Source organism: Phyllostomus hastatus, unplaced genomic scaffold (genome assembly GCF_019186645.2).
Source record: "Phyllostomus hastatus isolate PE091 unplaced genomic scaffold, TTU_PhHast_1.1 phas_contig_159, whole genome shotgun sequence".
In the NCBI taxonomy this organism is placed as follows: Eukaryota; Metazoa; Chordata; class Mammalia; order Chiroptera; family Phyllostomidae; genus Phyllostomus; species Phyllostomus hastatus.
The window spans coordinates 6,155,678-6,182,874 of NW_025333640.1; the positions used below are offsets into that span (position 1 = coordinate 6,155,678).

At 50.3% G+C, this 27,197-nt stretch overlaps 1 protein-coding gene across 3 annotated transcripts; it reads left to right on the forward strand.

The window, feature by feature from the left end:
- Nucleotides 1–2,177: 2,177 nt before the first annotated feature.
- On the forward strand, nt 2,178–25,448 carry PNOC (prepronociceptin). Of its 3 annotated transcripts, none has more exons than XM_045831690.1 (4): nt 2,178–2,234; nt 12,606–12,755; nt 21,887–22,335; nt 25,109–25,448. In XM_045831690.1, the coding sequence occupies exons 2-3, from the start codon at nt 12,630–12,632 to the stop codon at nt 22,286–22,288; spliced, it is 528 nt and encodes a 175-aa protein (XP_045687646.1). In that variant the 5' UTR covers nt 2,178–2,234; nt 12,606–12,629; the 3' UTR covers nt 22,289–22,335; nt 25,109–25,448. The 3 variants fall into 3 exon arrangements, with proteins under 3 accessions (XP_045687646.1, XP_045687644.1, XP_045687645.1); XM_045831688.1 differs by having other exon boundaries at nt 21,887–22,277; XM_045831689.1 differs by lacking the exon at nt 2,178–2,234 and adding an exon at nt 2,423–2,503 and having other exon boundaries at nt 21,887–22,277.
- Nucleotides 25,449–27,197: the final 1,749 nt, after the last annotated feature.

Here is a 27,197-nt window from a genome sequence, read left to right on the forward strand (position 1 = left end):
AATGCAGCAAAAGCAATGGAGCCCCAACTCTAAGCTTAAGTCTGAAGGATTCTACACGCTTCTCCTTATTTCTTTGCTGGACAGTACTTGCTTGTGCTTGCGCCTCAGCCTTCCTATGATATCAAGCCAGACATCCTGCAGAAAGGGTATGAGAGACACTTGGAGGATAAGACACACTAAGGTGCCTCTAACAGCCCGTCATCCTCTTGAAGCCAACCTGAAGCTGGCTGCCGAAGCACCACCTGGCAGACCCCTGCCTAAACTGCCAATTTGCAGTCTCGCCAACCCCCCAAAAATGGTTTGTTGTTTAAACCTGACTTTGGTGTGGCTTGTTATGCAGCAACAGCTAACTAAACCCTGACTTATGTTTGAAATAAATATTTGTGTTTTCTCTTTTTTGGAGGTTGGAAATCCATGATTGATACAGCAGCTTCATAGTCATCGAGACCCAAAATCCTATCTTTTTGCTCCATCATCTCCATGGCTTTCATCCTCAAAGTTGTCTCATAATCCAAGATAGCTGCTAGAACTCCAGCCATCACCTCTATGTTCCAGGAAGGAAGGAAAGAGGACAAGAAGAGGTCTCTTCTAGCTGAATTGTTCCCCTTTAACCAACATTCCTGGAAGCTCCACCCAATGATTAGCAGCTTGATTCTCATTGGCTACACTTAGCTGCAAGGAAGTCTGCAAAATGTAGCCTTTTAGCAGAACAGATTGACACCTAGCATAAAATCAAGGGTACTATTTAGTAAGGAAGAACAGGGGTATGGGTATTGAGTAGGCAACCAGCGATATCTGCCATGGCATGTGTTCAGTCAAGCTCCAGGAGTGGACCCCCCAACGTAAATATATCAAGATGCAAAACCGACCACATGTCATGCTGATTTCCCAGTGGTGACTTTGACCTGTAGTAACGATGTGTAAGATTCCTGGCAATAGAGATCTAAGTGGAAAATCGTGAGTATGCCGGTTTCCCAGGCCCTTTTGCTATGAATATTAATGAGGGAGAAGTTTAATTGTTAGAATTTGCTGCTCTTTACCTAGGGCAGGTAGGTACTTGCTTGCTTCCTCCCTTCTCTTTTACTTTTCAGTGAGACACAACTCACATAACATGAAACTGACCACTTTAAAGCAGACAACTCAGTGGTTTTCAGTACATTCACTATGTTGTGCAACAATCAGCCCTATCTAGTTCCAGAGCATTTCCGCCATGCCCCAAAGAAACCCCATGCCCGTCAGAACACATGCTTCCTTCCACCCCTCTCCACCCAGGCTCCAGGTGATGGGAGAGCCTGGCTCGCCCCAGGAGACGGTGCCTGAGCTCCTCGGACGACACAGGCTCAAACACTGGGATTCTGGAATATTTGGGGATCTTCCTGGAAAAGCTAAGGAGGATGTCAGGATGTGATTTGCTTGCGGCAAGAAAAGGTGGGCTCCATAAGGATGCTGATGGATCTAAACACCCCCTGCCTGGGCTGCCTGGGAGCTACCTTCGTGCAGGGGAGGGACGGAGACACTGCGCTGAGTGGTGACAGCGCCCTCAGCAGCTTGCGAGACCCTAAGGCTCCTGGGGGACACCCCAAAGCACAGCCACAGCTTTAAAAGCACAACTACATGTTGAGAGGGGCTTTTTAGATCCAGCTGGCATTATTCGATGTGAAGAGGATGGAGAGGATGCAGAACTCACATTTATCAAAGGTCCCACGTGTTCCAAATCCGAACAGAATCTCATTTTTCTACTCACACGCATCCCAGAAGGCATCACGCCCATTTTACAGAAGGAGGGCCTGAAGTTCGCAGAGAGAAGTAACTTGCCAGAATTTCAGACACTTTGGTCTAAGTCTAAAGTCGCAGCGTTCATGCTGTGCTGTGCTGCGGGCACCTGTGAAGCGCCTCCCGCCCTGGCCCACGGCAGGTAGAGCCACTCCCTGCCGTGGCATCACTGCTGGTGCCTGCAGGGCGCTGACAGGAGGAGGGGGCTCCGCTCTGGGCTTCTCCCAGCTGGTGGGAGCTTTCAGCATGAGCTTCCCCTCCTTCTGCCCAATCCCTCGTCTTCACTTCTCAGGCAGAAAAGCTGCTCAAGGAGACCCGAGGACTGGGGTCTGACTCGTCACTGTCACCGGGAGCCTTTTTTTTTTTTTCTGACTGACTTACCAGAAAAGGCTGTCAGTCCTCGCAGTGCCTCTGGAAGCAAGGGGAAGGCAGCTGTGGGATCCTGGCTGAGCCGAGTCCAGGTACAGCAGGCTCGAGAGAATGCACGGACCGATGGGGAGGTTGGGGTGTCACAGGTCTGAGCACAGAGCCAGGGGGGCGGGGAACAGCCGGGAAGGATTGTAGGTCCTGCTGTTCACTTGCTCAAGGGGGTCAGCGTGTGTATGTGTCATCGAGGTGGGCAGGGAAGGGGAGGGCTGTGCGTGCGGGGGGAGGATATATATGCTGGTGCGGTTGAGACGGCGGAACCCAGCCTCACATCCAAGGGAGCCGGACTGCTGACAGCTCTCAGGTAGGCGATGCCTGCGAACCCCAGCCTGAGACAAAGTGCCGGGAGCCCGAGGGGAAGCAGGGCAGCAGGGGCTCCCTTCTCAGCCTCTCTCCTTTGTCCGGTGCGGATGCTGCTGTCCGGAAAGATAATTTCTTCGATCGTTTTATTTTCAATGCTCGGACAGAGGGTAGAGGGGAGCTTGAGGCTTTTTGTCCTAAAGACAGATACAGAAGAAAGAGCGAGCCCAACTTGGAGACGAGGAAAAGTTTTGATTTCCCAGAGGTGGCCCCTACTTGTCTGTCATTCCTGTCTGATGAGAAAAGGTGGCTGTGGGCGCCAGGCTGCGGGAGGGCAGGCTTGGGGCACCCCGTGGCCCTGAAGGGCGGCCCCGGGAAGCCCCCCAGGAACCCCTGTGAGTGATTTCTCTGTGTGGCTGACTGGTTCTCTTTCTTTCCTTCCCTCCTAGTGTATTCAGGCTGGTTGATTTGGATTTGGGTTTTCAGTCCTAAAGGAACCCTTCTCCCACATGCTCTGAATAGCAATTGTCAGTGATGAGGTGGGGAAAGTCGGACCTGGGGCGTTGCACCGGGCCAGTCATACTTGGCTGATTGCAGTTGCGGTGTGTGAATTCCACATGGATTTCTGCAGGGACGACCTTGGTCCCCCAGACCCTGAGTCATTTTGAGTGCCTCGTCGTTCTCCTCCCGCCCAGCTCTCCCACCCAGAGGTCTCCACTGGGGTCCTGTGGGACACAGCGTGCAGAAGTCACCCAAACTCTCTTGCTCTCTCTCTGCCTCCTTCTCTTTCTCCTCTCTTTGTGCGTCTCTCTGCCTGCGCATCTGGCTTCCCCTCCCTCCATTACCCACCCTCTCCTCCCCCACCTCACTCCGAACGTAGACAAGTTCTGGGGGAATTTCAAGTAAGGCAGGACGATTCGGGAATGGACTATTTAAAGCAAGCTGCTTTGGACTTGAATACCCTGATCCTGGGCTTAAACATCTGTGTTTCGCTTCCTCAAGCAGTCCATAATTGCCCCAATTATAACCAGGAACATTGTTCATGAGACTAACAAAAGATGAGCGTTGCGTGGCATTCGCCAGCAAGCCTAAGCCAGAGTTTGCAACATAGAGGGGAAAAGTAACCGCCTGGCTTCTTATCAACCCCCCCTCCCCAAAGAAATCGCTGCTCTTTCTCACTGCCTGTGGGCGGCTGCCACACGCACACTCCTTTCCCACATTTACAAAGTGTGGCAGGGAGATATTCCACATGCTTCCACGGATGCTGCGGTGCCTTTAACAGAAAGGGATTAGTGATCCGGTTTGCTCTGCTCGCTGAGTCTTCTGCAGGGTAGGGTCCCTGGAATACCTGTCCCCAGCCGCCTCCGTAGTAAAAGCAGCTTCCACCGTCCCACGTGCTGCCCGTTGAGGGCACTATGTGTAGCCTGGGGTCATTTGGGGGATGCGGTTCTGCTCTCCCCAGGGCAGCCGCTCCAGCGTATCAGCCAAGGCGGAGGGCACCCCAGTCTCTGGGGAACGCAGGGGATTTTGCATCGGCAATGAAGGGAGTAATTGCAAGATTAGGCTCAAACCCGTGCTCTCTGGAGCCTGTAACAGGAGCTGTCACAAAGCCATTCTGTAGTCAATCAATCAGGCATTTATCTTCTCCCCTCCAGCAGGCAGGGGAGGTGCGCCCGGCTCGGCTGGATTCAGCAGAGGTGATAATAACAGCCCTTTACGTTTGTACAGTAATTTACATCTTAGACAATGCTTCCACACCCATTATCCCTGGCAACAGCCCTGTGAGGTGGTGTCATTATCTCCGAGTTGAAGTTGAAAACTGAAGCTGAGAGGTTAAATAATTTGTTCGGGTTGTGGCAGACAGAAGACTGAGTCCAGCCTCCCTGAGTCCAGCACACCGCGTGCTTTGGGCCAGAGGTGCTTGCAAACTAACGGGGTGAGGGGTGGGCAACACCAGCTCAGTGAGACAATCGGAGGACAATGCCAGGCTGTCTGTAATGAAGTCCTAAATTGTATGGTCCAGCCAGCAAGTGCTGGAGGGATTCCAGGGACGAGCGTTTGCCCCGGCGACGGCAGGGATTCGAGCGAGGCAAGGAAGGTTGTGAACAGGTCGAGGGGTGCGGAGGGAAAGGCGGCAGCCGGGACAAAGGCACGAAATAAGGGCAAAGGAACTACATCTATGGAAACTGTTATGCGCCAGGCAGGGATTTAAACTTGTCTACATGTTTATTTCATGCTAAGACATACACGGACACACACACACGGCAGGGATGTGAGATTTAGGGGCAGTGCTTTGCACTTCTATCATCGTGGCTTAGTGGACGTCAGCCCCGGCCCCACAGCCACCAAAGCCGGAGACGCGAGCTTTGGAATCCAGCAGTTCTGAGTCGGGGTGGAGCTACTCACTCATCAGTTGTCCCAGGGAGGGGATGGGCCCCTCTCCCAAACCAGAATCGTCATGACAGATGTCGCAGTGGCTTGAATTGCTGGGCAAGCTGGATTTTCTAACACTTCCATTTAAATGCCTAGAGGTGCTCCATGATTTAACATGAAGGTTTCCTTCTAAACAAAAACTAACTGTGAGATGTGGGGCGTACCAGTTTCGAGGCCAAGCCAATTTTCTGGGCATCTGCCTAGACAGGCCACGATCACGACATGCATCTCGACTCTCAGTGAGCCTGTGGTGTCTCAGATACGGGCAGCTGCCTCGGCATTGCAGCAGTACAGTGAGCCCAGCACCGGAGGGCTGGCTGGGCAGGTGAAGTGGGGGTTCGCCTCCCAGGAGGAGTCCCAGGTCTCAGGAAGCCACTGCCTGGCTGGGCCGAGTCATCGCTGCCTCCCCATCATGGCTCAGCGCCAGCCTGCCCTCTTCTCACATGGTCCAGTGCCCTCCCCTCCCCCCTCCTTCCCCCTCCATCCGGCCAGGAAACATGTGCAGCAGCGTTCCTGCGGGGAGCCTCTGGGTGCCCAGTGCCCGGAAAAGAGACCTGTGTCACACTGTCCTCGGCTTTCTCAGAACTCACGGCCAGTGGCTGCAGTCCACTGGGCTTCCGGACATGGAGACTATCTTTTATGTTACCTTTTTTAATTTGCACCTGAGTGGGTTTTATAATGTACGCAAATAAGTAAATTGGGAATGCATGTTCAAAAACAGATTGCTAGTGGGACGAATTTAAAGAAGTTTGAAGATTATTGGTCTAGATCCATTGCTCTTTTGCTTATGTGCATTTTCTAATCTATTGGAAAAGAACATTGAATGATTTCAGTATAAAAGTAAATAAAGGCTTTTAAATTTTTACCTTTGTTATTTTGACAGTATTTTGACAGTGGAGCTATGGGCCAGAGTCAGGAAAATTAAAGAGTGATACCTTTCCTTCATTTTGTTTATAATACTTCCCCTGTCATTAAGTTTTAAGTCTTTTTTTAATCCTCACCTGGGGATATGTTTATTGATTTTTAGAGAGAGAGAAAGAGAAACACTGATCTGTTGCTTGCTGTAGACACCCCGACCGACTGGGGTATCAAACTTGCAACCTAGGAATGTGCCCTGACCAGGGATCGAACCCACATCCTCTGGTGTGCGGGATGCTGCTCCAACCAACTGAGCCACCCGGCCAGGACAAGAGTGACACCTTGTCAATGCAGAAAACATGTCTGTGGGCCCCTCCAGACCCTCTCCTGAGCCCCAGATGGGGCCGTCACCACGGCCTCAGCTCTGTGCTGCCCAGAAGCTGCTGGTTCCCCAAGCCCTTCGCTTCTCTCCCTCGCCCCTCCTTCCTGCCTGCTTCCCTTAGTAGGAGAGCACCAATATCTGGCCACTTTCTGGCCACTTAGAAAATAAAACATATTAACTATCTAATCCAACTGCCTCTTTTTGGAGAAGGGGAAACTGAGGCCCAGAAAGAGGGCCTTGCTCAGGACCCCACGGATATCCACAGAGCCAGAGCTGGAACCCAGGACTCTGGTTTCCACACACAGGGCTCCTGCTCACTCACTGCTCACCAGCCCCGGCCCACTTGGTCTGCACAGGGCATGGGACTTGTTTTGCCCTCCACCTCCTCTCAGCTCACCCCCTCTTCCCAAGTGGGATTTTAGAGCGGAAAGGGGACCTTTGAGTGTGAGTGTATTAGAGGAGAGAAGAAACTAAAGGGGCCTCCCTCAGCCAGAGCTGGTGCACAAGCAAAGTGCGGGCATCTGTCTGCAATGGGTTGAGGAAGTGGGGTGTGCGAGAGACAAACCCCTGTGTGGGGCGGCAATGAAAAATTCCACTGTGACCTGGGCAGAGCCCACAGTAAAGGGGGGGACCCTGAGTTTGGGACAAAAGGAGGTCCTCAGAATGAATTCAGCTACTCGAAGCAGGCAGACAGCTACGGAGGTCACTGGGAGGTCTGGGGACAGCAGGAGCTCGGGAACCGGAAGGTCTGAGCCTCAGCTCTGCCCACCACTCCACATCCAGTCCCTCCTCATGTCTTCTCACGTGCACGATGGGGACAATCGCCCTCATCCCACAGGAGGGACGCTTCTAAAGCGATTGGCAGAGTGTCTGGCACACAGCATTCTGAATATAGTAGTAATGTGATTACTATTAAACACAAACAGAGACCATCCCAACAAGATTCCGCCAGAATCTGCCAACCTTCCAAAGCAGAACCAGTGTGTGAAGCCTGTGGTTTCCCGGAACACACCATTTGGTGTCAACACACCTGAGTTCAAGTCCTGGCTCTGCTATTGGTGAGCTGGATGCTCTTGGGCAAGTCGCTTGACCTCTGTGAACTCATGCTCACCTCAGAAAAGGGGCTAATGTTCACCCTAGAACACTATAGGGTTGTGTATGAATGTAAAAATCTTCCGTAACCTGTAAAAAACAGTATCTACACATTGGGCGGGGAGGAGCATGGGTGCATGCGTGCCTCCAGCAGGAGACGGCCCTCCTTCCCTCTTCCTCTAAAAGCACCAAAGTTACAGCATTTCTCATGGGTTGTAAGACAAAACATATTAACTTTTATCTTTGGCTAAATCTTCGCACGTAATTTTCCAAACAGATACGCAACTGATTATATTGTCTTTGGAAGCAAGATTACGTGCAAATAGATTAAATCTAAAACAGTGGTGTTTTATCTTTGTAAACAGTGAAGCACAATTAAATTTGTGAGATGTCATTACCGAACTAGAAGGTAATTAAACATCTCTTTATTCAATATGAGACGTCCAGATCTCTAAATGTAATAGTATCACCACGCAGAGCTGGTGGCTGAGCTTTGTTCACCAAGTGAAATACAAGCCATGTAAAATTCAGGCGCACTTGGGTAAATTTTCCTACTGGCTACGACTGCACAATAAAAACAATACAAATAAGACCTGTGTCACCTTCACTTTGTAGCTGAGCAGACTGAAGCTCTCGGTGGGGAAATAACTCACCCAAAGTCACAGCTACCCAATGTAAAGATTAACCATAAATATAACTCATGAATTAACTAATTACTTCCCTTCATTTAATTGGCATTAACTTATAGACAGAGCCACAAAAGAGCACATACCTGCTGTCCAGCCTTCCGAAGGATCAAACACGTCTACTGAACTTTTAATAAAGTTCAAAATCTAACTTAACCTAGAACACCTCATGCTAGGTGTTGAGAAGTACCAAAAACACAAAACATGCCCCTTTTCTTAGGAGAGTTGCCTATATTTTGAGCTTTCACTTATATCAATCACGAAAGTCACAAATGACCCATGAAATAGGACTGGTCATTCCCATTGTAAGGATTCTTTGAATTTCAGAAGAGAATGAATAACGCTGCGAAGGGATGATTTTTTTAGTAATAGGTAGAGCCACTTGTTAAAAGTGAGGGGTGGGACACAGAGGAGGGACAGGGAGGTCAGAGACCGGGAGAGAGGCAGACCTGCAGGGAGGGCCAGGCTGATGCCGAGCAGATTTAATGAAGTCACCCAAGCGCCCAGCCACAGACAGCCGGCCTTTCACATGCAGGCAGGCTCCCAGATGGAACACACGCTTCACGTCCCAGGAGCTCATCTTCTTTCTGCACCTCACCCTAAAAACCCATTTACCCAGAATTTGAGATAACAGATATCAGCCAGTCCATCACACATTTCCTGGATGTGCGAGTTGCCGCAGTTAATGCAGTTCATGAAATAACTCAGCTGGAGAGCATTTTATTAGCATTTGTCCCAACTTGTCAGCTCAGCCTATGCAGACATCACGTCTTCCAATTTTGTATTAAGGAAGGAAGCAGGCCCTTTTCCCCTGCCTCCCTTTCTTCTGGGACATACAGGTGCTGCCATCTCGTGGCCATAGCAAGCACAGCCATGACATTCTGGACAAATTCCACAAAAATATCTCCCGACTAAAATTATTGAAATTTAGTAGAATAAGAAATGTAAAGGCAATTCTCAGATTAAACAAAGATATATTCAAGCAGCCCTCAGTTTAATACATTTGCTTATACAGTGACTGCTTAGAACTCAAAAAACATTTTCTCTTCCAAAGAACCTGTAAGTGGTGATGGGCTCCCACAGCTTGCCGACCTACGCCTGTATACCCTGTACAAACTCAGCACATGACATTGTCCCACCCACACCTGGCTGCCATTTGTAACCAGTCTTCTACTGAACCGTGCATGGGCCTCCCCCTCAGGGTGGCATGTGGTCTTGCTCTGGAACAAAACTAGTTGCCACCCTCAAACTGAACAATTAGCTAATAAGACACACTGTCCATGACACAGGTGCTGAAGTGGCCCCTGGGTACTGAGCACCCTGGCCCCCAATGAGGCAGATTCCCAGACACCCCTCAACTCTGCCTTTGTGAAGAGGGATCCTGAGATACCCTACTGCCATTTATCAATTTTTTTGAGCACCTCCTAAGCCCCTGGCCCTATCTGAGAGCTGGAAATGGAAAACCACAGAACACGATCCTTGCCCATCAGGAAGTCCCAGGACAGTGGGGGAAATGCCCCCGTGTCCGGCCATCCAGTGCAGTGTGGGAAGTGCCCTGCGAGGGGCAGTGAGAACATTTCTGGGGAAGGCTGTGTGCGGGGCTCTCTGTGTCTGAGTTTCTTCGCAGCCCTTGTTACACACCAGGTGCTGTTTCAACGGCCTACAAACTAACCTGGTAGTTGTCGTGTGAGGCAGATCCTGTTATTGTCCCATTTTTACAGACGACAGGCTGAGCCGCAGACCTGGGGTCCGAACCCAGCAGTCTGGAGGGATGAGCTGATGGGGAAACGCCACGCACAGCCCTGCCACCCAGGTCAGAGGTGCTTGTGTGACAGGCCCCCAAGGCTCACGTCCCTACCGCTCTGATGCCCTGCTCTGTGATGCCGCAGCAGCAGAGGAGGTGCACGGAACTCCAACCGGGGGAGGGAGATGGCTTCCCCGAGGGGGTGGTTCTCAAGGTGTGTGTGAAGTATGAGTTGGAGACATGTGCTCTGGGTAGAAAGAAGAGAAAGCGCCAAGACACAAAGCGGTTAGGTGCCTCACAGAGCCGGGAACTCTGCGTGACCCACGGGAACTGGAGAGGACGTGCGAGGGTGAGCAACCAGAGACGAAGCTCGAGAAGCGGCAGGAGTGGGGCTAGTCCCAACAGGAGTAGGAGAGCCACCTTCAGCATTCAGTAATACCGTCGGATCTGAAGATGGTTCGGTACGAGAGCAGATCAGTAGGCAAATTAGGAGGCTGTCACAATAACCCAGGCGATAAATCTCAAGTTGCGCATTCACCCTCGGGATAGAAAAGAAAACTGCATTTGGGATTTATTCATTTGTGTAGACATTCGTGCTCATTAATCATGGGCCCGGGATGTCCCATCATCATGGGAAAGCGCAAACCCTTCGAGATGACAAACACGCCCCTGCTCCACGTGACAGAGCTTCTCTCCCAGCAGGTGCTTCCCCAGGGAGCGTGGGCAGGTGGCCCCGCACACCAGCCTGCCCGGGGGGCCCCTCGCAGGCTGTGTCCCTGACCCCTGCGCACCTGAGGAAGGAGGGTTTCTGTGTCTCTCAAAGGCCCTCTTCTTTGTCCTCTTGGCAAACTTACTCATCATTCAAAACCCATCTTGCATGTCACCTCTTTGACTTGAACAGTGACTGAGCATCTTTGAGCCCGCATCCTCTTGGGATGAAATGTGTGGATGATGCACAGGACAACCTGGAGGGTCCCCCAGCATGGCCATTGGGTGACTTCAACTGCAGGGTCCCTCCCATTGACTTGCTCCACTCCACATCCAGATTCTACCAGTGCTTCCTGAACTTCAGTGTGCGGGTGAATCACCTAGGAACCCCGCTAAAACTGCAGGCCCACACTCAGTAGTTCTAGGGAGAGGCCTGAGATTCTGCATGTCCAACAAGCTCCCCGGTGATGCTAATGCTGCTGGCGTGCAGACTCATTTGAGCAGCAAGTCTAATAGGTTTTCCCAGTATAGTCCGATGGAAGGACCAAAGGTTATTATTTTTGCTTTTCTACACTGAACCCTTTATTAAGGTACAATTTCTGTACAGTGAAATGCACAGAATGAAATTTAAATTCAGTGTTGGCAAACGTATACACCCTTGTGACCTACACCTCCATCTAGAACATTCACAACAGTTCCAGAAAGTCCCCTTGTTCCCCTTCCCATTTCATCCTCCGAGCAGAGGTGGTTCTGTAGGGCAGACGTGACTCAGTCCAAGGAAACAGCTGTTTGACAAGGAAGGACTCATCACAGGATAAATGTAACGAGGAAAAGAGAATATCTTGCAGGCAGTCCCACATGAAGAATGCAGGCTTCAGATCTAACTAACAATCATTGGGGCTGTTACCTTAGAAAAGTTTCTTTGTTCATTTTTTAACTCCACTCATCTGGCCCTGTGCTCTGCATGGAATGGCAAAGTGAACGGACAGGTTGGCCCTGTGGTCAGAGGGCCAGCTCGCGTCCAGCAGGAGAGACAGACAAGGCACCTGCCGGAAGCCCCCTGCAGCAGCGGATTCTGGGATGTGAGGCATTCCTGGCCGAGGCAGAGAAGGCAGGGAAGGCTGGGAGGATGAGGGAGGCTGAGATGAAGCACGTGGGTCCCTCAGAAATCTCCTATTTTGCATGCCTCACTCTCGCACAGCACTTCACAGACCCCCCTTACGGATCTGATCTTTGCAACGGCCCTGTGACGAGGCAGGTGCCACCGCAGTCATGCACCACTTCATGGCAGAGGTGCCGTGGGAAATGCATCGCTCAGTGATTTCACGGTTGTGTGAACGCCTGGAGCGTGCTCACATGAACCTAGATGGGGTGGGTGGCCTACTTCACACCTAGGCCATGTGGGACAGCTGGGTGCCCCTCGACCACAAGCCCGCACAGCACATTACCGTGCAAAACGGCACAAGATTAAATAAAGCACAAGAGGAAATGATGCCATTGAGAGACGTGGTAAACGCCGGGTGTATGAGGCTGCTGCGGGGTTTTACAGCAAACTCTGTTCATAAGTAGAAAGAGTACACGCTGCAATAATGATAAAAAGCATAGTATAGTAAATACATAAACCAGGAACACAGTCATTTATTATCAAGTATTACATGCTTTACATTACTGTATGTGCTACACTTTTATACAACTGGCAGTGCAATAAGTTTGCTTGCACCAGCATCGCCACAAACACAGGACGTGTTGACCTGTGACACCACCACATCACTAGGCGACAGGAATTTTTCAGCTCCACCATAATCATATAGGGCCACTGTCATATATGCGGCCCATTGTTGACCGAAACGCCATGGTGTGGCATGTGACTATATTCCCCGGTCTGTAGCCATGAAAATGGAGACTTGGAGAGGTCGTCCTAAAGTCGCACACAGCTAAGCTGCAAAGGGAAGCTGTTGGCTCCCTGAAAGTGCTGGTGCAGGTCGGGCCAGCTGGGCGGCAGGAACCCCAGGGGTGCCCCCCCACACCAGCCCTGGCACCAGCCCTGGTGTGAACCTCAGGCCTGGTGGCAGGAGAGGACCACCAGCGCCCTTGACGACCCACTTCCTGCGGAAGGTGACTCTCAGGCCCTGGCACTGTCCCCTCTGAAGAGTGTTTTTCCCGCTTCCGTTCTAATCGCCTCCCACCCTCCTTTGTGTTCCAGTATCTGGCCTGTGGCTCCTGCACCATGAAAATCCTGCTGTGTGACCTCCTGCTGCTCAGCCTCTTCTCCAGCGTGTCCAGCAGCTGTCAGAAGGACTGTCTGACCTGCAGAGAGAAGCTCCGCCCCGCTCTGGACAGCTTCAACCTGGAGGTAGGTCCTGGAGTGCCGCTGCCTCCCCCCTGTCCCTGACTCCCCCTCCCTACCTCCCCCTCCTTACCTCCCCCTGCCTGCCCCCTCCAGGGCAGACCCAGGAGGAGCACTGAGGCCTGGCCCAAGGCAAAACCTGTGGTCTCTCCACTGTGCCCCGTTCAGAAAGAGGCCTGCCCATGCTGCCATCTTGTTCGATTATTAAAACAGCACATTCGCAGTTTAGAGAATTTGGCAAATTAGAGAAGTTTAAAAAAAGAAAACTGAAATCACGCTGAATCCCACCTCCAGAGGAAGAGTCCTCGTGTTGGCACTCACTGCATTCCACCAGGATGATTTTCCATGTTGCTGAACATGAAGTTAATTCCCTGTGAACACAGCGTGATTTGTAACCACCCCTCCAGCTGAACACGCGTGCTGCACTTAATTTTTAACGTCTCAGATAATTCCACAGCGAACACCTCAAATGCTCCCTTATATTTTAAATTCTGAATTTGAAATGCAAATCCAACATTAAATTTCTTTACATTAAATAAGCTGCTTTCTCCACGGCTTCTATTTCAATTTAAATAGTTATTCCTCTCCTATTAAACCCAAAGTAACTCAATTACTTTTTTTCCTTTGTAACATAAACTCCACTGAAAAGATGCCTTGTTTCAAACTCCTCCACCTTTAAAATCAACCAAAAATGACTACTGCCCTTAAGGCAAGGGTTCGAACACAGAAACCAAGTGCCCCAGGCGGGCAAAGTCACAAGTACCCAGCAGACACAGCCCCAGGAGCCCAGGCACCAAGCTCTCCGCCCCCCTCTCCACCCCCACAAGCTCAGTGGTTTTCAGCCTGTTTTCTGAACTGTCATAGCTACTACGTCACGAAAGCATTCCCAGATAACCTGTTCAAAGCTCATCCTGCCCCTCACTCACCCTCCATGGCTTTCCTGATGAAGACAAGGGACCGCACGGTGGGCAGATGGGTAGAGTTTGCATCCACTGGGAGAGAAGAGGCCACAGTCCCTGGATGAGAGAGTAATTCCTGGCTGCTGGGGACACACAGAGCAGTGGGCCCCAACCTAGTGTGGAGGGGCAGAGGGGGCTTAGGAGGAACTGAAGTCTCTAAGGCAGGGGTGTCCAAACTTTTGGCATCTCTGGGCCACACTGGAAGAAGAAGAGTGTCTTGGGCCACACATTAAGCACATTGAGACACATAATCACAAAAATATCTTATAATGTTTTAAGTAAATTTACAATTTTGTGTTGGGCTGCATTCATAGCCATCCTGGGCCGCATGCAGCCCATGGGCCATGGGTTGGACACCGCTGCTAAGGAGACCTAAGGATGAGTGGGAGTGAAGAGTCACGAAAGGCAAGGACCTGAATCCAAGGTCACTCCATCCAGCAAAGCGTTCATTTAGAATGGAAGGGCAGATAAAGTGCTCCCCAGACAGGGTCAAGTTAAAGGAGTTTATCGTCACCAAGCCCTTATTATATGAAATGTTAAAGGGACTTACCTAAGAAAAAGAATATGATCAAAACTATGAACAGTAAAATGGCAACAAACTCACAACTATCAGCAACTGAACCTAAAAAAAAACTAAGCAAACAACTAGAACAGGAACAGAATCATAGAAATGGAGATCACATGGAGGGTTAGCAATGGGGAAGGGGAGCAGGGAATGGAGAAAAAGGTACGGAGAATAAGTAGCATAGATGGTAGGTACAAAATAGATAGGGGGAGGTTAAGAACAGTATAGGAAATGTAGAAGCCAAAGAACTTGTATGTATGACCCATGGACATGAACTAAGGTGGGGTAATGTGGGTGGGAGGGGGTGTACAGGGTGGAGGGGAATAAAGGGAGGGGGAATGGGACAACTGTAATAGCATAACCAATAAAATATATTTTTAAAAAAGAAAAAAACCCACTTTCCTTGGTCTTAGTAAACAGAGTAGATAACTAGTTTGCGTGTAAACCAGCGAAGGAGCTAATGAAGCAATCATCTCCTAATCGCCACACCGTGGAGGTTCCCAGGGTGCAGCATAGGCCGGTCTGAAGGTTACATACAGTTCCTGAAGCACCAGCTTTAACTAGAGCCCTTCATCTTCCACTCAGAAAAGCACTAGGACTCAGAAGATATGTGTACACACCCATGTCCACACCCATGGCCATGGCAGCACTATTCACGACCTCCGCCAAGTGTCCATAATAATGAGTGGGTAAACACATGCGCATGTACGGACAGCGGACTGTCACTCAGCCTTACAAAGGACACGGCAACGACAAGGATGAACATTGAAGACATTGTGCTAAGTGAAGAGTCAGACACAAAAGGACACATACTGACAGTTCTACGTAGAGTGGTCAAGTTCACAGACGAAAAGTAGAGAGGTGGTTGCCGGGCCTGGAGGGAATGCAGAGCAGGGGTTTGATGGGTGGGGACATTCAGGCTGGGAAGAGAGAAAAGTCCTGGCTGGGATGGAGGGAGGTGACGATAGCACAACGTTGTGAGTGCACTTAACACCACTGAGCCGACACCAAAAATGGGTAAGATGGGGGATTAGTGTTACATGTATTTCACAGTGGAAGAAAGCATGAGGAACGTGACTATAAGAATACCCCTGACTCTGCTCTTGTGTATTTTTCACAAGATGAATTATTCATAGAGGACGCGATCTCCTTCTAACAAACGTCACACCTGATTGTGAAACACTAGTGTGACTTCCCGCCCCCTTAGACACCATGACCTTGGATTGCCCGGTAGCAGAAGACGGCGGCCAGCAAGTACAGATTCTCTCCGGTCTCCTTACTGCCACCCCAGGACCTGCTTCACTCCCTGCCTCGCGTCTGCGCTCCTGCCCCTGCCCTTCCTCCTTCCACACCACTGAGGTCCCGCGCAGGCGTTCTCCTTCATTTTCCCCTCTCCTGACTGCTTTTGCCCTCCCTTCATTGTCATTTTTCTGAAAATTGACATCTTTGACCCCCTTGCCGCTGCATCACTCTCAACTGCCCTCTCAGGGCCAGCAGCAGCTCCTAAGCACAGGCCGATTGGCGGGCTCCCCACGCCTTGTCCTCTTTGGTGAACTTGCCTGGCGCTCTCCCCTGCTCCAGCTCTTGTTTTTCTGCCCCCTCTGGGGTTCCTGCTCCTCTCTCCACCGCAAACCCCGTGGCCCCCTAGATTCCCTGCTTCTGACCTCCATGTGCTCTCTCCCTCTGAGAGGCCATCCCTGTATCCAGGCCTGCAGCTCTTCCCAGGACGCAGTAACTGCGAAAGGTACACCCCACACCTGGTCTCTGCTGGGCTCCAATCACTTTCCACACTTCCCGGGAATCCTGTCTTCCTTTCCTGGCCTTCCCAAGGCTCCAGGAAATTGCCCTCCCGTCTTAAATGTGCCTCTGCCTCCTCTTGTACTTCAAAACTGATTCAGCCCTGGCCAGGTGAGTCAGTTAGTTGGAGCATCGACCCATGACCAGGGTTTGCATGTTCAATTCCAGGTCAGAACATGTACCTAAGTTGTGGGCTCAATCCCCGACTGGCACTCGTGAAGGAGGCAACTGATAGATATTTCTTTATATATTTTTTTATTTTAATCATTGTTCAAGTACAGTTTTCTTCCTTTTACTCTCAAACCAGCCCACCCACCCACCCTTCCCCACTTCCCTCCCATTAACACCCACCCCCCCAGTTTTTGTCCCTGTGTCCTTTAAATTTGCTCCTGTAAACCCTTCCCATTCTCCTCTGAAATTCCCTCTTCTCTCCCCTCTGGTCACTGTCAGCCTGTCCTCTGTTTCAGTGTCTTTGGCTATAGTTTGCTTGTTTATTTGTTTTGTTGATTAGGTTCCTGTTAAAGGTGAGATCATATGGTATTTGTCTTTCACCGCCTGGCTTATTTCACTTAGCATAATGCTTTCCAGCTCCATCCAAGCTGTTGCAAAGGGTAGGAATTCTTTCTTTCTTTCTGCTGCATAGAATTCCATTGTGTAAATGTACCATAGTTTTTTCATCCATTCATTTACTGATGGGCATCTAGGTTGCTTCCAGCACATAGCTATTGTAAATTGTGCTGCTATGAACATCAGGGTGCAAAGGTTCTTTTATATTGGTGCTTTAGTGTTCTTAGGATATAGTCCCAGCAGTGGGATTGCTGGGTCGAAAGGCAGATGCATTTTTAGTTTTCTGAGGAAGTTCCATACTGCTTTCCATAGTGGTTGTACCAGTCTGCAGTCCCACCAACAGTGCACTAGGATCCCCTTTTCTCCACAACCTCTCCAACACTTGTTGTTTGTTGCTTTGTTTATGATGGCCATTCTGACTGGTGTGAAGTGGTATCTCATTGTGGTTTTAATTTGCATCTCTCTGATAGCTAGCGATATTGAACATCATTTCATGTGTCTTTGGATCTTCTGCATGTTCTCCTTGGAGAAGTGTCTGTTCAAGTCCTTTGCCCATTTTTTAATTGGGTTGCTTGTCTTCTTAGAGTGTAGTCGTGTAAATTCTTTATATATTTTGGAGATTAAACCCTTGTCTGAGGTATCATTGGCAAATATATTTTCCCATACAGTTGGTTCTCTTTTTATTTTGATACTGTTTTCTTTAGCTGTGCAGAAGCTTTTTATTTTGATGAGGTCCCATTTGTTTATTCTTTCCTTTATGTCCCTTGCTCTAGGGGACATGTCAGTAAAAAAGTTTCTGCGTGAAATATCTGAGATTTTCCTACCTACATTCTCCTCTAGGACTTTAATGGTGTCACGGTTTATATTTAAGTCTTTTATCCACCTTGAATTTATTTTTGTATATGGTGTAAGTTGGTGCTTGAGTTTCATTTTTTTGCACGTAGCTGTCCAGTTCTCCCAACACCATTTGTTGAAGAAGCTATTTTTACTCCATTTTATGTTGCTGCCTCCTTTGTCAAATATTAATTGACTATAGAGACTTGAGTTTATTTCTAGCTCTCTGTTCTGTTCCATTGGTCCACGTGCCTGTTTTTATGCCAGTACCAGGCTGTTTTGATTACCGATAGATATTTCTTACATCCATGTTTCTCTCTCTCACTCCCCCTTCCTCTCTGTCTAAAGTTTATGGATATATCCTCTGGTGAGGATTTAAAAAAAAACATCAGAGCACAAAGTAGGGAAGGGCTGGCTCTACTGGGGCCAGTGGAGAATCAGCAAAGTGTTCTTTGCTGAGAACACTCAAGAGATGAAAGTTAAACTTTTTAACTTTCCGTGTATCCACAGCATCTTAAATCTCTGGGGTCCAGACAATACTGTTAGTTTATGTCTTTGAAACGAATTGGGAAGTGGCCAGTCATGGCCTTCCAGTAGGGGACAAACCCTTCACAGCACCCACTGACCCCCGGAGGAACTGGCTGCCTGGCTGTCGGGTTTCTAGTTTGTATTTACTTTTAACCTGCTTGTTTTTTTAAGTTTCATGAAATGTCTAGAATGTAGGCAACCTCTCATTTCCAAGTCTGGCAACTCCTGAGTATACCCCCTGTGTGACAACGGAGGGGAGCAGCACTCAGACACCTCAGCCAGGGCCAACCCCCAACCCCTCCACCAAACCACATGATCCTGAGCCACTCCCAGGACCTTGTGCACCTTTGGCTTCATCAAGAATTCCTTTACTTCTCACTCCAGGTCCATGGTCCAAGGACAGCTGGCTTTGTCTTAGGCTATAATTTTGGTCAGTAAATGACTCTCATGCAAAACCCATTGCAATGTACTCGGTTTTCATCTAACAGCAAACGGTGCTTCACCACACCAGCCCAAGTGGGGAAAACTACATGTTTTAAAGACAAGGGAGAAGGAAACTCTCAAGAGAGGCCTGGGGAAATTCAACGAAAACTTCCTAAAACTCTGGCTGCATAAAGAAACCACCTTCTGTTAGTGCTTTCTGTCTTCATTGCATGAAACCCCTGGTAGTTGAGTTGTAGTGGGAGCCTGTTCTATGTTTTCCTTTCACACTGTTCGTCTGCTGGCCTGCTAGAGTCAGCCCTTGGGTGTTCTTGCAGAACCTCCTGAAGCGAGTAGCCCCCCAAATGCCTCTCAGTCGGAAGTGGTTTGATCCTTTACTGACAGACATCTGACAACTTAAATGAGCCTCTTCTCCTTCCCATGGGCTCGTGTGCCAGCTCCCTCGCCTGCCATCCCAGGCCCCCCTCCGGCCCTTTGCTCAGTTCCCCACAAGCCCAGCTTTATAGATCAATTTGGCATCAGCCTGAGACTTTCCAGATGCTCACCCACACGCTGGCTTAATGTAGCAATGTCATCAGTGAGGGCTGTGAAAATGTGTCCAGCTCACTTAATAGGCTATTAACCCACCCCTGGAAAGAGGCCGGTAGGCACCTCAGGCCAGACAGTTCAGCATTAAGCTCCCCAATGCCCATCTGGTGCTGCAAATACTGTTGTGAATTTGGGTTCCTCACATTTGCTGAAAACCTGCTCCTAAATCACGAGTCAAGAGGACTTTGTTAGTGCCCAGTGCATCTAGCAGTACGACGCATCTTGGTGAGGGCTACGCATCCGCTTTGATCATAGAATTTCATTTTCTCTGATTGACACACAATCTAATTAGCATCTGGGCTTAGAAACCTCAGGGGCTTGCAGAAGATCTAATAGCCCTTAGGTTTAACAGCCTCTACCTGTGCCTGTAAACGGAAGGTACAAGAACAATTCCACAAGCATTTGGGGGCTACCGTTCTATGAGGGTTGGATCAGGTGTGCCCAAGGATCCACTTCAATGCTGAAGTTCTGCACTCCTACTGGCTTTCCCAGTGCTGCCCACTCTTCCCTGCTTTCCCCTTGACTCTGCAGAGTACGGTTTCTCAGACTCGCCACTGAGGACAGTTTAGGCTGGATGATTATTTGTTGGGGGCCAAGGGGACTGTCCTGTACATGACAGGATGTTTAGCTGAATCGCTGGGCTGTACCCATGTGTGACAGCATCCCTCCTACCCATCCACCGTGTGGCGACTAAAGTATCTCCAGACACTTCCAAGTGTTCTTGGGGCGGGCAGGAGGCAAAACCTCTCCCAGCTGAGACCCACGCTGGAAAGTAGTAACCCAAGGGGACTGTGATCTGAAAGAACATGTCACGAATTGGTTCCATTTGCTTTTCTTCAAAGTGTTTCAGGAACAGGCTAAGGACAGACCCACATGAGCCTATCTCTGGTGGAATGTCTCCCTAACCCCCAGCCCCGTTCCCTGAGGGCTTCTCCCCCCTCAGGTCCAGCCTCAGGATCACCAGGAGCACTTGCAAAAAAGGGATGTCCCTGAGCCCCACCCTTGGGCAATGAGCAGAAGCCTCCAGGGGTACAGGCAGGCATCTGCACCCTAATGACCCCCGGCAGCCACTCTTACACAATGCTCAAGTGTGCAGCCACCGTTGTTCTCAAGCCCCCTCCCCATCCACGGAAGCTGCCTATCCTTCTCACACACGCAGTGACATGGTGGGGTGAGAAAGAGGTCCCTCTAGATCTCTCAGCTGGGTTGGCACTGACCATGCATTACTTCTGCCAGCTTCTCTGGAGAAAAGCTAATGGAAAAGACATGCTCAAAAACCACGGCTTGAGGATCAGTAGGTGCCAACATCACTGCCTCGAGCTGGTGTGTGGGCATGGCGAGGGTGCTCCCTGGTCACGTACCAGTGAGGGAGAGCGGCATTCCCCCCAGATTCTGTCTCTTTCTCCTCACTCTCCCTTTCGTTTCCATCAGCTGGCAGTATCGCCAGCACACATGGATTGTTGAGCAGGAGATGTCCTGGGATGGGACCCAAGACATGTGTCCTTGCTCAGGTTAGACCGGCATCTAACAGTGTAGGTTTGGACACGTTACTGAATCTTATTGTAACGTGTGAACTTGGACCACATCTGTGGTTTCCAAAGCTTGGCAAACTTCAGAATTACCTGAGCTTAGTAAAAACAAATTCAAGCCCTGGTTCTATGCTTCAGGGATTTAACTGGGTTTTGAAATCAGTGGTTTTTAAAGTTCTGTAGATGGTTTGGATTCACACCCTGGTGTGGGACCCACTGGACTATGCCCACAGAGGCCTCTGTGCCAATGTGAGGCCCTGGATGAGTGTTTTCACTCCCCAGATAGGGACTACAGGGCACAGCCAGCAGCATCCTGACGTCCCACACCTGCCTGGACAGGTGCCCTGTAAGCCTGGCAAGAGATCCAAGGTTTGGTGAGAGGCTCTGCAGCTTCCTGCTGACCATGAGGGCAAGGTCACGGGGAAGTGGGATTTTCATCTGGCTCAGGCCAGAAACACAGAGAGGAGGACTTGGGCTGAAGCCGAAACGAAATAGGACGCAAAGTTGGAGGCAGAGGCTTCCCAGAGACCCAAAGAGACAGGAACGTGGTAGAGTGCAGGCTAGGCCAGAACCAAGCAGGAGTCAAGGCAACATCATGGTTAGGCTGCTGATCCAGGTGAGAAGTGGAGACACCAGGAGAGGCAGAGCAGCAATAGAAGATTCCAGGAGCCTGGTGGGTCTACTGGATTATAGCAGATGGTCCCTCTTCTCACCTGAAACCCCAACACACCTACATCCCAAAGTGCTTTGACCTTCATTTTTATAAATAATGCACAGATGGTGAGGACGAGTTGGTGGGAGGGGGGGTGAATAATTAGTACCAGGATTGATCTTTCCCTGGTGATCTTAAAATAACCATGCAGATTGAACTACATCCTTTGGCAATCCCACTTTCTTAAGCCCAAGGTCTTCTGACCTCCCCTGAGCCTGATAAAAAAACAGAATTAAATTCTTCTTTATCGGTGACCCTTTATGGGGAGCTGTGTTGGGCTCCAGAAAGCTGACTAAGTCTGTAACGGGGTGCAGTTTTAGTGCGTACATTCTGCATTAACTTGCTGCGTCACCTGGGATCAGGTAAGCTCACATCTCTGGGCCCCCGGTTTCTTCACCTGTGAAACGATGGAGCTGGGCCAGAGAGTTCTCTCTTTCTTTCCAACTTTATGATTCCATGAACCTAAAGAACCACAGGTCAAACTGCTGCACAGTGCTCAGTAAGGAGATGCTTCTGAAGTACTTGCACTGGTACAGAGGGACTTTCTGTCCTCGTTGCCTTGGATGAATACATGTCCACCTGGTCTTTCTCCCTTCCTCCCACCTCTGTCTTTGCAGGTGTGTATCCTCGAATGTGAAGGAAAGGTCTTGTCCAGCCCTCTCTGGACCCAGTGCAGCAAGGTCATGGCCAGGGGCTCCTGGCAGCTCAGCCCTGTGGACCCAGAACACTTGGCAGCTGCTCTTTACCAGCCAAGAGCCTCCGAGATGCATCTGAAGCGCATGCCCCGTGTCAGGAGCCTATTCCAAGAGCAGAAAGAGACTGAGCCAGGCATGGATGAGGCTGGAGAGAAGGAGCAGAAACAGCTGCAGAAGAGGTTTGGGGGCTTCACAGGGGCCCGGAAGTCGGCCCGGAAGTTGGCCAACCAGAAGCGGTTCAGTGAGTTTATGAGGCAGTACCTGGTCCTGAGCATGCAGTCCAGCCAGCGCCGGCGCACCCTGCACCAGAATGGTAATGTGTAGCCGGAAGGGGAGCCCCTCCCAGCTGCACCGTCCACTTCAACCCATGAGTGAGTTGGGCAGGAATGAGCTGGGGGCAAGAAGAAACCTCATGTATCTGTCTTAGCACATTAGCCCACAGACACACACACCCCAAGGTATTCAGCTTCTGGGAGGCCTAGGAGGGAGGTAAATTCATTCCCCTGCCTCCTGCCCACCCTTTTTCTAGGGAGCAAAGGATTTTTTAGGATTGCTCCTTAAGGCTTACTACTGCCATTTAGAGACTGGTTACCATGGGGATAACAGTAGTAGGTTAAGATAACTAATTCCTCTATAGCTCTCCTGGAGCTTAGTTACTATGGGGACAGTTAAGTGGACCAATCCTCCATTCAGTTGTCATGGCAACTATTCAGCTCACCTTCTCTCTGAGACTTTATCTCTAAGACCCCATAGCTGGACCTACTCTTAGCCATTAGCAAATAGTCTGATTTCTGTGGCTGTGATATTGCTGTTTCACCTGTAAAAACAGCTTCGCTATCCCCCATGTTTCCCCCACTATATCTCAAGGTGACTGGATTCCATAGAAACCATGAAACTTCCCCACTCTCCCCCAGTCAAGGAGTTCTTGTTAGGGCCGGGAGCTATGCTTCCTGTTCTTCCTTCTTCCACTTGTCATGTGCCCATCCCACCACTGGGCCCCATGGCCTGAGTCCTCGTGGCTGACGGCCCCACCACTGAGCTTTGAGAATTTGGCCCAACTGGCCCAGCAGCTCTCAGAATAGGGAGGACAGGATCATCATCTTTCCTCACTTTTCGCTTCTTTCCTGGGCCATTTCTGGTTTGTTTCTGTGTGTTTGTGTGATTGCCCTTGTTCCTTTCTCTCTTCTGGTCCGCTCTTACCCCCACAGCCATGCTTATACATGTTCTTATAATATTTGTGTATCAGGTAAAAACAATATCAAAGACCCTAATTTATTGCCCAGTCATTACAAATTCAACTTTCCCCAGCCCATACACAACACTGAGTGGCACAGAGAACTGGCACAGTGGAATTTTACGAAAACCTAGGAAAATCCATCAAGCCTATGTGCCTTAATTCATACATGGGCATGAGACTACCTGTATAGAGCCTCACACCTCTTCTTAAACCATCTGGACACTTCCCCTACCAGAAAGAACCAATCGGTTGGTCAAAACCATTTCCAAAACATCACCCGAGTGGAGCTGTTCCCTGGCTCAGGGGCAGAAAAGAGGAGGCTGCGCGTGCTGCTTTATTCTGCACCGAACATGTTAGAGGCAGCCAGATCATTACTAATCTTTCTTCAAAGCATATTAGTGCTCGTGTTCAGCGCCGGCACTCGCACTTCTGCAGGGAGGCAGCCCACGCAGGCTTGTTTGCCAGAGGCCCACCGCCATACACGGACATGCGTCTCAGGCTGCAAGCAGGCTGCTGTGTTTATTTTAGCAGAAGAGCTAATCTCCGAAGGCCCTGAATTAACCTGCACTGTTTCTGAAGTCATACTCTTGGGTCCTTAACAAGCATTCTATTTCTTCCCAAGCCATATCTGCACAGTATGTAACAGTAAATCTTTCAGAAGTAGCATGGATTGAATTCTTTCAAATCTTAAAGACATTCTTCTGTAAAGTAGCTCTTAAGGGACACTAAAGCTTGTGTCTAATTCTGAAGTACAACCATTTCTTTACCTACAGATAGTTTTAAATCAGTCATGTTAGCATAAATCAATTTTTTTTAAGAAAAACTATTTAAGCCCCTATTAGGGCGATTAGTTTTTCTCATTTTCTATGAACCCTCCCAGGGAGAAGCACTGAGACAGAACTGGTAACTAGCTTCTGTTCAGGGCTCAGCTCAGGAGGTAACTCGTTGATGAAACACTGGAGACCTTAACCAGCTCATCTAGGTTTACCGATTGCTCTCTCCACTTCTGCAACCACCTCTCTGTTCCTCTTCCCACGCACTCATGGCTGCAGAGTTCCAAGATGGATGTGTATTTATGGCTGCCATAACAGGCACCTGAAACTTGTCTTTATTCACTTATACCCCAACCAGACCTACACACACTTGGGATTCTCCATCATGGGGACTCCAGTGGCCAGTGTCAGTCTGTGCTGATGAGGCTGGAGCAAACCGGGCTGTCTACCTTGGGAACGGGCTCCAGGCCCCATGAGAGAGTGTGATGATGTGTGAGGAAGGAGGGAGGCTGCGGTGCAGGACCCACCCCAGACAGAAGGGGGCGGAAGACACAACTGGTTTGGGTGTCAGCCCTCTCTCCCTGGCCTTACACTGACTCCACTCTGCTGCCCCAGGCCCTGACCCTCTCAGTCAGTGGGAAATGAGCCTATTCACTCATGGTGAGCAATTAGTGAAATCAGGCTTAAAGAGCACCACCCATGAGGATGTAGTTAAGAGAACCATAAACAACAATATAATTTAGCCTCAAGAAATAAATTACTACACATGGGTTCTAAATAGTCCCACGGATAAGACCTGCTTCTGGGCGGGGCATCTACCCTGTGCCTTCTGAGCCCCAACCCACAGACCTCCCCTGTGGTCTGTCAGTCATGCCAGTGGGCTGTACCAGGGCATAACAGTCTGCTGTCTAATAGGTCTATATATATATATGACACAGGTGTTTTACACACACACACACGTGCGCGAGGTGTGTAGAGGGAGTTAGGGAACCCCGCTTGCTGCTTTAGGGCTTGGCTATTCCTATAGGTAGCTGTTCTTTGCCTCCTTTCCACCGCCCAGTCATGAGGGCAAACAGGATTGAAGGGTCAGTGACACTATCTGGTTTGCCATTGTAATCATTTCTGTCTCCCCAGGTGTCCGGGTGATCCCCAAAACAGCATGTCTCCAGCCCCAGACCTGCCGGCTGGGCATCCGGATCCCTTCCTTCCCCCGGCACTGAGCCGGGCTTGGTCATCGGGTCTCCGCTCCCAGGCGCAGAACCTCCCTGTCTGGTGGTCTTCCCTCCCCCCTCCGCCCCGCCCCCTCCCATGGCATGTTTCATGACAACCCAGTTGCTACATCAGAGTGTATTTTTGTAATTCCTCCAGTGAACATTGGCATGGCCCCATCTTTCCTTCTCACCCACCCCTTCCCCCTCCGGGGGTGGGTCGAGGGAACAGGACGTCGAGCTGGGGTTTTGACTTGTCACTGCCATAACTTGTTTGTAAAAGAGCTGTTCTTTTTGACTGATTGTTTTAAACAGATATTTCTCCATTAAACTTCTACTGAGCAAATGACTCATAACATTGTTTGGCTGTTTTTTAAGTGAAGTCACGGAGAAGCTCAGACTCCAAGCACACCCATCAGAGCTGCCTCTCTCGGGAGGCAGAGGCAAAAAGCACGCGGCTCTGCTTTATGTAAAGGATGACAGGCAAGATACGTGAGCATAAACACCCGGCCAGGCCGTGTTCCCAGATGCCAGTAGATGGATGGCCCGGTGGGACGGAGGGGCCAAGGTTCTCAGAAACTCCCTGTGCACCACACCACCAACAGCAGGCGAGCTGTTGGGTCCTGCACCCTGATTCTGACTCAGTAAAAACATGCATTTTTAACAAGTTCGGAGAGATGCAGATCCTGCTGCTCTGGGACCACTGGGCTGGGATGCGAGGCCAGGGGCAGAGCCTCGAGAAACCTGCTGGTGTCATTTTCTCCTCCGGTTCGACACAAAACGTGAAGGTGTGTGACTGTCAGAGCCTGGACATCAGACGCGCCCAGACAGAGGAACGAAGACAAGGAGGAACGAAGACAAACGTCCACAGCCCAAGGGAGGGGGAGGTGCTCTGCTGAGCAGGGGCAGAGCCCGTAAGGGAGTTACTGGTACCCACTGAGCTGGAGCTCTCAGCAGGGAAGCACAGCCTTTCACACTGTGCGGGAGGGGCCGGGAGAGGCAACACTCCAACCCCTCTCTCCTTCGCCCCTCAGACTGCAGCTGGTGTCTCCTGTTGGTCAACCAACCAGAAGCAAGAAAGTTAGGGGGGTCCACAGATGCAGCCATCGAGGTGAGCTGAGGGGGGCCCAGGGCTGCAAACAGGAGTGTCCAGCTCCAAGGCAGTGAACCAACTGTGGGGGCTTGGACAGACCATTAAAGCAGCAGATTCTATTTGGGGCTTTCTTCGAGAGCTGGGGCGGGCAGGGACAAAGGGAAAGTGGAGAAAGAAGCCCTCTGTTCCAACCCAAGATTAGGAAAAAGGTCAAAGGGCAACCTCCCACACCAGCATCACGGTTTCTGGGCTTGACCAACGGACTCAAGTTCCTGGGTCTTCTGGGAGCAGGATCCCCTTCGCCATCAGGCCCTGTTCAGGGTCCCTAGAACCCGCTCTTCACGGTCCCAGTGCTGCAAGGGTGGGATGCTGCTCTCTGCTCCCAGCACCCTTCCCACCAAGGCCAGCTTTCACTGGCCATGGGGGCCGTCACTGTGCAAGAATCGATGAATTCAGGGTGCGGCCCACGTCGTTCCCTGGGGTCAGAACTTGTTCCACAAGTAGAGTGTGGATTCTTTTCTCCTAAGTCACTTACTAACTCACGGGTAGACTCAGGAACATGGCCGAGAGCATGCTCCCCTTGGTCAACAGGAGCAGTAGAGGGAACAATTACCACCACCTGGATCACAATCCTGGTGACATTCCTTCCCAGTGAACAACCTTGGGAGTATTACTGAACCCCCGTGCCTCGCTCTCTTCATCTGTAAAGTGGGGACAATAACAGCAACTCCTTCATGGGGTTACCGAGGTCATCCATGCAACCACCTGGCCGGGTCCCCGATCGTGTTACCTACTGTTGTGATTAGCAAATGAATGCGTGCACTGAGCCTGCGGGATGACACGTTGTCATGGGTGCGACACCAACGGTGATGACAATCAGCCTTCGCAGGGGGAGGGCGCAAAGGGACAGGCACACATCCAA

Excerpts from the sequence above, each read along its gene's own strand:
- PNOC (XM_045831688.1), top strand. The coding sequence starts at position 12,630 with ATGAAAATCCTGCTGTGTGACCTCCTGCTGCTCAGCCTCTTCTCCAGC. Across the intron at positions 12,756-21,886 it reads TGGACAGCTTCAACCTGGAG|GTGTGTATCCTCGAATGTGA; the intron begins GTAGGTCCTGGA and ends CTGTCTTTGCAG. Across the intron at positions 22,278-25,108 it reads GCGCACCCTGCACCAGAATG|GTGTCCGGGTGATCCCCAAA; the intron begins GTAATGTGTAGC and ends CTGTCTCCCCAG.